Below are 10000 nucleotides of genomic sequence, written 5' to 3' on the forward strand. Positions count from 1 at the left end.
TTCAAACTCTACAGAGATCCAGGAGAACATCAACAGCGCGCAGCGACAATCCCTCACTCACACGATCGACTGACTGCTCTGATTGGCTGAGGCGTCATGGGTTTACAGCGCGCCGACCAATGAGCGGTGAGAGCGACTGGCGTGATGGCCCGCCCAGTGACCAGTCAGATGGACTCAGAGCTGTGAGCGTACCTCATTGGTCAGATCAGTGATGACGTCAGGGGAGTTATGAACACCGGGAAGTAGAACCACTTCAGGATGATCTTTTTGGTAACATTTTTAATTCAATCCTTAAACCATTTAAAAAGGAGGAGATTAACTCTCTAAATTACTGGCAATATATATGGATTAACATTTTCATTGATAACGTTAATGTTTTAAAACAAAAATGTAGCAAATAAGGACATAAGAAATGTGTATTTTCCTGATTCTTTGTTTTTCTTTATTTGGTAATATCTCTTGAAATTGCCAAAGAAGTTTTGTGTTAATAACAAAATTAAGGAAGTGTCTTACAAAATAATTCACAGAATATACCCTTCTAAGCATGTTTTGGAAAGATTTGAGCTTAATATTTCATATACCTGTGAATTTTGTGCAAAAGTTTTATGTCATTTTTCTATTTTTGATTTTATTTTTTGTTATTTATTTATTTTCTTTCATTTCCTGGCAGCTAATGTTAATGTGATAACGTGAATATGTAATACCTGTTGTTCTCATGGCATTGAATTAATAAAAAAATAAAAATAGAATCACTTCAGCTGTAAGACTGATATGGTTTAATATAATATAACCCCTGTAACTTTTTATTTATTCTTGTGCATAATGTGTATGTGCGTGTGAATATTAACTTGATTCAAGAACACATCGTTACAATAATAATTATTTTACATATGCTTTTAACAGATGTATTTCTCAAACTGTTGTTTTTCTCTTATGTTTATTAGTCTTTGACAAAATTAAAAATGACTAGGTCAGTTATTAGTCTTTGACTGTTAAATTATTGTTTAACTTTATTACTACTTTTTGGGCATTTAAAGACACAGAAAACATGAATTTAGAATTATAAGCATTTAATCAAATGTTCACATATGTTGTGTGTTTTAAAAACAACAGTTAAACATGGAGTGAGTTGTTTGGCATACATACAGTTATATACACTTAATACTATATAGAATACAAGAAAAGAATTACATATGGACTTTCTATTTTCTTTACAGGCTAATGAGAAAAAGCTTATGTAAAGTAAGAGATCAGCACAAGTTTAAATGGACTTTACAAGCATGTCACCTTTCCAGTCAGAAAGGAAAACTGTAACCCTGTTTACTCTAGAAATAAATACAAGAAGTTGAACTAAAGGAGATCAGCTGCGATAAAGATGTTAAAAGGAAGTCAAAATGCAGTGAAGGTTATTTTAAATGTTTTTAGGAAGTGGCTTTCAGGACAGAAAGTTAATCGTCAATCTTGACAACAGATGCTTTCGGAATAACAGTCAAAATGATTTCTGCTCATAGACATGATTAATAATAATCATGACAATGAAAATAAACATTTCCCTGCAGATATGGCATGAAGGAGAAAGAGAATACGTGACCCCGGACCACAAAACCAGTCTCGAGTCGCACGGGTATATTTGAGGCAATATCCAACAATACATTGTATGGGTCAAAATTATAGATTTTTCTTTTATGCCAAAAATCATGAGGATATTAAGTAAATATCATGATCCATGAAGATATTTTGTAAATTTCCTGTAAATATATAAAACATGTATTTGTGTGAGTGAATGCAGCACAATCGTGAACATAAATGAACAACTTTAAAGGAGATTTTCTCAATGTTTCGATGTTTCGCACCCTCAGATTCCAGATTTTCTAATAGTTGTATCTCGGCTAAATATTGTCCTATCCTAACACACCATACATCAATGAAAGCTTATTTATTCAGCTTCTCAATTTAAAAAAATTGACCCATGTGACTGGTTTTGTGGTCCAGGGTCACAATTATCCATTAAAGTACAGTAGGAGTGCTTTGAGCTTCACTTAAATATAGTTTCTGAAGAGCAACGAAAAGAACTGCAAAAAAAATAGCAACATTTTTACATTGTCAGGAGAAAAGTGTTGTGTTTGCATGTGCAAAACTTGGCCCTTGACACGCTTATCTATGACAGCGACAACCGAACATCATCTAAACGGTTTAAAATAATGAAACCAAGATGTGTAGAGTACATGCTACAGTCCACTTGAACATACAGCTTATATAATGTTCTCGTGATCCGCCGGGACTCGAGGGTCTTTGGTTCCTGCGATTCGCAGTCAGAGTTCTCAATCAGGTCCTGTGTTTTCTGCTACTGATCTGTTGATCTGAATCCAGAACATGATGAGATCACGAGCTCCTGGTCTCGGGTGAAGCGTCCCGGTTCCTCACGCCAGGATCAGGCTGTTCCAGACGTCACTTTTGGAGCCGGAAGATCCACTGGGAGAAAGTTTGAGAGCAGAACTCGAGCTCTGAGTTCCCATGTACGTCGGAAACGCAGACACCTATAGACAGAGGAGAGACACTGTGTTACAGAACAGCATTTCATATATGAAAAAATGAGTAGTTGATGAATATGTAATGCACTCAGATGAATGTGTAATGCACTCAGTTCATTTGAGCTCATAATCTGCATGTATTTATTTTTAAATTAAAATATACAACATTTATCGATGGTACATCTACACTGAACAAAATTAGAAACGCAACACTTTTGTTTTTGCCCCCATTTTTCATGAGCTGAACTCAAAATATCTAAGACTTTTCCTATGTACACAAAAGGCCTATTTCTCTCAAATATTGTTCACAAATCTGTCTAAATCTGTGTTAGTGAGCACTTCTCCTTTGCCGAGATAATCCATCCACCTCACAGGTGTGGCATATCAAGATGCTGATTAGACAGCAATATAATATTGTTTATTATATTCAATATATTAAAATTAATTACAAAATAGAGAAGAATATATGATATAAAAATATATTATATTTAATATTATAATTACTATTTATAAACACATTTATATATATATATATATATATTATTTAATGTTCTCTAATATGAGCTCATAATCTACACATAATTAACATTAATATTTAAAATATATATTAATCGATGCAAATATATATATTAGGAACTCATGAAAGAGAGAAAACACGGCCTGAATATATGAATATATAAAATATATTTATTATATTTAATATTATAATTAATATTTATAAACACATTTTTTATATATACCATCATATATATATATATATATATATATATATATATATATATAATGTACTCTAATATGAGCTCATTATCTACACATAATTAACATTAATATTTTTAAAATGTAATATTTAAATTCAAATATATATTTATCAATTCAATTATTTTAATATATAATATATATATAAAAAAATGATAAACTCTAAAGACTCCAACTTGTTGTTCAGGTTTGATTCTAATCATAATGTAACATGATTTTTTTTCAGTACACAAAATGCTAAACTTTGACAAAAAGTATTTTTTTATTGTTTTAATTTTGATTTCATAATATGTAGATATGAATCCAACTGGAAAAACATGAAAAGAAGTCTTTCAGTTAGTCAAACAGCAAATAGTGGAGCTCTGCAGCCATCTACTGGCTAAAGTGATAATTTATTACTTTTTATTGCATTTTCCAAAAGATGGGCAAAAATCTTACAATAAACCATGACAAATTATCCATGTGATCCCCATGAATGAAAGTTAAAAAATGTGGGTCTTTTATAAAGTGAATTTTACATAAAAAGCTGTTTTTGAATAAAAATATTTATTTATATAAATGTAAAAAATATCATAAATCCTCCCAAAACTGCACAAATGTGGAATTAAAAACATTTATAAACTGAGTAAAATTACATTTGTTTTAAACATTTTTTCTTTTGTTGCCTGGGGTCTCTGGAGTGTTCTCCCCGAACGAACAGCGCACAAGGATTAAAGGGATAATTCACCCAAAAATAAATACTGTCATTGTTTATTCACTCTCAAATTGTTCCAAACCTGTACAAAATGTCTTTGTTCTGTTGAACACAAAGGCAGATATTTTGAAGAATGTTGGTAACCAAGCAGATCTTGGGCCCCATTGACTACCATAGTATTTTTTTCCTACTATGTGGGGCCCGAGATCTGTTTGGTTACCAACATTTTTCAAAATATCTTCCTTTGTGTTCAGCAGAACAAAGACATTTATACAGATTTGGAACAACTTAAAGGTTGTATCAGCGATTTCAGGCCCAAACATAAATGATCACGTTCATCTAATCTTTTCTAACGATCCGCTAGCTGCCCGCCCCATAAGCATGCCGTCAAAAAAAAAAACGTGTCTCTGTAGGCAGCCTAGGCTCTGAGATCTGCACACAAAAACAGTTGGTTTCACCAACCACTCAAAACCAACATAAATAGTGTTCCAACCAATCACCGACAGGGGTGGGTGTTGTGAGGTTTTGCGCTCGTGCACGGCTGCCTATGACAGCTAGCGGATCGTTAGGAAAGATTAGATGAATGTGATCATTTATGTTTGGGCCTGAAATCGCTGATACAACCTTTAAGAGTGAGTAACTTTTTTGGGAAAGCTATCCCTTTAACATGAACTCATAAACTCTATAAAGTACTCATAAGGTGTATAATAAAGAGTCTCTGACCGGCGTGTGCATGTAAAGCGATGGCGTCTCCGGCTCCGTCTTTATGGCTCTCGGTTCTTCTGTGGGACTGGAGTTCAGGACACTGGATGACCTTTGACCTTCAGGCACTCCTGTCAATCACAGACAGGTCACAGTCAAAATCACTAGCTGTCCCCAAATGACACACTATACACTATGCAGTTATGCACTATGTACTTATGCACTATGGACTTATGCACTATGTACTTATGCACTATGCACTTATGCACTATGCACTATGTACTTATGCACTATGTTCTTATGCACTATGCACTGTGCACTTATGCACTGTATACTTATGCACTATGCACTTATGCACTGTATACTTATGCACTATGCACTTATGCACTGTATACTTATGCACTATGCACTTATGCACTATGTACTTTTGCACTATGCACTTATGCACTATGCACTTATGCACTATGTACTTATGCACTATGCACTTATGCACTATGTACTTTTGCACTATGTACTTTTGCACTATGCACTTATGCACTATGCACTTATGCACTATGTACTTATGCACTATGCACTTATGCACTATGTACTTTTGCACTATGTACTTATGCACTATGCACTGTGCACTTATGCACTGTATACTTATGCACTATGCACTTATGCACTGTATACTTATGCACTATGCACTTATGAACTATGTACTTTTGCACTATGCACTTATGCACTTATGCACTATGTACTTATGCACTGTATACTTATGCACTATGCACTTATGAACTATGTACTTTTGCACTATGCACTTATGCACTATGTAGCACTATGCACTTATGCACTATGTACTTAAGCACTATGCACTTATGCACTAATACACTATGCACTTATGCACTATGTAGCACTATGCACTTATGCACTATGTACTTAAGCACTATGTACTTATGCACTAATACACTATGCACTTATGCACTATGCACTTATGAACTATGTACTTTTGCACCATGCACTTATGCACTATGCACTTATACACTATGTACTTAAGCACTATGCACTTATACACTATGCACTTATGCACTATGCACTTATGCACTATGTACTTATTAATCTATGTACTTTTGCACTATGCACTATGCACTTATGCACTATGTACTTATGCACTATGTACTTTTGCACTATGCACTATGCACTTATGCACTATGTACTTATGCACTATGTACTTTTGCACTATGTACTTATGCACTATGTACTTTTGCACTATGTACTTATGCACTATGAACTTATGCACTATGCACTTATACACTATGCACTTATGCACTATGTACTTATGCATTATGCACTTATGCACAATACACTATGTACTTATGCACTTATGCACTATGTACTTATGCACTATGCACTTATGCACTATGCACTTATACACTATGCACTTATGCACTATGTACTTATGCATTATGCACTTATGCACAATACACTATGTACTTATGCACTTATGCACTATGTACTTATGCACTATGCACTTATGCACTATGAACTTATGCACTATGCACTATGTACTTATGCACTATGTACTTTTGCACTATGTACTTATGCACTATGTACTTTTGCACTATGTACTTATGCACTATGAACTTATGCACTATGCACTTATACACTATGCACTTATGCACTATGTACTTATGCATTATGCACTTATGCACAATACACTATGTACTTATGCACTTATGCACTATGTACTTATGCACTATGCACTTATGCACTATGAACTTATGCACTATGCACTTATGCACTATGTACTTATGCACTATGCACTATGTACTTATGCACTATGTACTTATGCACTATGCACTTATGCACTATGTACTTATGCACTATGCACTTATGCACTATGTACTTATGCACTTATGCACTATGTACATATGCACTATGTACTTATGCACTATGCACTTATGCACTATGTACTTTTGCACTATGTACTTATGCACTTATGCACTATGTACATATGCACTATGTACTTATGCACTATGCACTTATGCACTATGTACTTTTGCACTATGTACTTATGCACTATGAACTTATGCACTATGCACTTATGCACTATGCGCTTATGCACTATGCGCTTATGCACTATGCACTTATGCACTATGCACTTATGCACTATGTACTTATGCACTATGCACTTATGCACTATGCACTATGTACTTATGCACTATGTACTTATGCACTATGCACTATGTACTTATGCACTATGTTCTTATCCACTATGCACTATGTACTTATGCACTATGTACTTATGCACTATGCACTTATGCACTATGTACTTATGCACTATGCACTATGTACTTATGCACTATGTACTTATGCACTATGCACTATGTACTTATGCACTATGCACTTATTCACTATGCACTTATGCACTATGTACTTATGCACTATGCACTTATGCACTATGTACTTATGCACTATGCACTTATGCACTATGTAATTTTGCACTATGTACTTATGCACTATGAACTTATGCACTATGCACTTTTGCACTATGTACTTATGCACTATGTACTTATGCACTATGTACTTATGCACTATGCACTATGTGCTTATGCACTATGTTCTTATCCACTATGCACTATGTACTTATGCACTATGTACTTATGCACTATGCACTTATGCACTATGTACTTATGCACTATGCACTATGTACTTATGCACTATGTACTTATGCACTATGCACTTATGCACTATGTACTTATGCACTATGCACTTATTCACTATGTACTTATGCACTATGTACTTATGCACTATGCACTTATGCACTATGTACTTATGCACTATGCACTTATGCACTATGTAATTTTGCACTATGTACTTATGCACTATGAACTTATGCACTATGCACTTATGCACTATGCACTTATGCACTATGCACTATGTACTTATGCACTATGTACTTATGCACTATGCACTTATGCACTATGTACTTTTGCACTATGTACTTATGCACTATGAACTTATGTACTATGCACTTATGCACTATGCACTTATGCACTATGTACTTTTGCACTATGTACTTTTGCACTATGTACTTATGCACTATGCACTTATGCACTATGTACTTATGCACTATGCACTTATGCACTATGTACTTTTGCACTATGTACTTATGCACTATGAACTTATGTACTATGCACTTATGTACTATGCACTTATGCACTATGCACTTATGCACTATGCACTAATGCACTATGTACTTTTGCACTATGTACTTATGCACTATGCACTTATGCACTATGTACTTATGCACTATGCACTTATGCACTATGTACTTATGCACTATGCACTTATGCACTATGTACTTATGCACTATGCACTTATGCACTATGTACTTATGCACTATGTACATATGCACTATGTACTTATGCACTATGCACTTATGCACTATGTACTTTTGCACTATGTACTTATGCACTATGAACTTATGCACTATGCACTTATGCACTATGTACTTATGCACTATGCACTTATGCACTATGTACTTATGCACTATGTACTTATGCACTATGCACTTATGCACTAAGTACTTATGCACTATGTACTTATGCACTATGTTCTTATGCACTATGCACTATGTACTTATGCACTATGTACTTATGCACTATGCACTTATGCACTATGTACTTATGCACTATGTACTTATGCACTATGCACTTATGCACTTTGCACTTATGCACTATGTGGGACGCACCTACTGAGAATCACTGAGAATCAAGAGCTCTCGCGGAATCAAGATACTGAATGAGTTTTCTATCTGAGTGTCTGCGCTCACCAGGTTTGGACTTGTCGATGTTTTTGGGTTTGCGCTTGCGGGTCTGAATTCCCTCTTTCTTCATGGCGAGAGGACGAGGAACCTGAACACAAGAGCAGAAGTTTGAGTCTGGTGTTTTGTTCGTTCAATTCAATGATTTGCTTTGTTCAAAAATTCAAAAATTGCTTTATTGGCATGACAGTAAATAATACAATATTGCCAAAGCTTGGAATACATAGAATAATAATAATAATAAAAAATACATAATATTAAGAAATAATATAAGAAAATATTATAACATAACTTAAATTTAAATAAACAGTGTGACAAATTAGAACGTGTGAACATTTGATACCACAGTGTTTTAACACACACACACACACACACACACACACACACACACACTGAGGGTCACTGTGTTTCTCTGTCTCCATCTGCTGGTTACACGTGTTACTACAGCCTCTCTCTCTGTGCTCAGCAGCACATTTGTTCTGCCGTAGGATAAAGTAGAATAATAATAGAAGAAATAGAGTCTCACCCCGTGGAGTTTCATGTAGAGTCCGCAGGCGTTGCAGACCGGCTCTCCCTCGGCATTACGTCTCCAGAGAGTCGTTGTGCTCGTCTGACAGTTCGTGCAGGACAAACCAACACGCCTGGAGGCAGACTGAGAGAGAGAGAAAATAAGTAATGCAAAATAAAAAATAAACTTGCTGCAATTAAAAACAAATACTGAAATAATAAAAAAATAAAACAAAATATAAAATAAACTTGCTGCAATTAAAAATAAATGCTGAAATAATAAAAGAAAAGAAAAGAAAAAATAAACCTGCTGCAAACACTGAAACATAAAAAAATGGAAACATGCTGAAAACATTGCAATAATAAAAAAAACACACTGCAAAAATAAAGTCACGCAAAACATACAATAAATCTGCTTCAATTCAAAAATAAATATTGGAATAATAAAAAGTAAAGATAAAAATATAATGCAAAAAGAATATCTAAAAAATATAAAAGTATATAATTATAAGTTTGTTTCAGTTGTTTTGTATGTAAGTTTCGGGCAAACACACACACTGTGTATTTATTATAACAGGTCGACAACATGATAAACTTGTGTTTAATAAACTGTGTGTTTACTGGTTCAATACATCTGAAAAATATCAGTTTCCCAGTTCTCAGATTATTGTGTCTGTGAGTGTGTGTGTGTGAGTCTGTGTGTGTGTGTGTGTGTGAGTGTGTGTGTGTGTGTGTGTGTGTGTGTGTGTGTGTGTGTGAGTGAGTGAGTGAGTGTGTGACCCACCAGTCGTCTCTGTGGTGTGTGTGTGTGTGTGTGTGTGTGTGTATGTGTGTGTGAGTGTGTGTGTGTGTGTGTGTGTGTGTGTGTGTGACCCACCAGTCGCCTCTGTGGTGTGTGTGTGTGTGTGTGTGTGTGTGACCCACCAGTCGTCTCTGTGGTGTGTGTGTGTGTGTGTGTGTGTGTGTGACCCACCAGTTGTCTCTGTGGTGTGTGTGTGTGTGTGT

General features: G+C 35.0%; 2 protein-coding genes across 3 annotated transcripts in view; both read right to left on the reverse strand.

The window, feature by feature from the left end:
* Nucleotides 1–238, reverse strand: part of fdft1 (farnesyl-diphosphate farnesyltransferase 1) — a 19988-nt gene extending 19750 nt beyond the window's left edge. The window contains exon 1 of the mRNA XM_079888972.1: nt 1–238. This exon is cut by the window's left edge and continues 167 nt beyond it. The gene's annotated coding sequence lies outside the window, so the exon portion shown is untranslated.
* An 818-nt stretch (nt 239–1056) lies between these two features.
* gata4 (GATA binding protein 4) overlaps nt 1057–10000 on the reverse strand; it is a 14917-nt gene continuing 5973 nt past the window's right edge. The window contains exons 3-6 of one of the 2 annotated variants that reach the window (XM_079887781.1): nt 9015–9140; nt 8498–8579; nt 4705–4814; nt 1057–2537 (exon numbers count right to left, since the gene is read on the reverse strand). In XM_079887781.1, the coding sequence (XP_079743907.1) occupies nt 2421–2537; nt 4705–4814; nt 8498–8579; nt 9015–9140 (435 nt within the window). In that variant the 3' untranslated portion in view covers nt 1057–2420. The remainder of the gene's footprint in view (nt 2538–4704; nt 4815–8497; nt 8580–9014; nt 9141–10000) is intronic. The other variant, XM_079887780.1, reaches the window with a different exon arrangement.

The sequence above is a fragment of the Squalius cephalus genome, assembly GCF_949319135.1.
Source record: "Squalius cephalus genome assembly, chromosome: 12".
Classification (NCBI taxonomy): Eukaryota; Metazoa; Chordata; class Actinopteri; order Cypriniformes; family Leuciscidae; genus Squalius; species Squalius cephalus.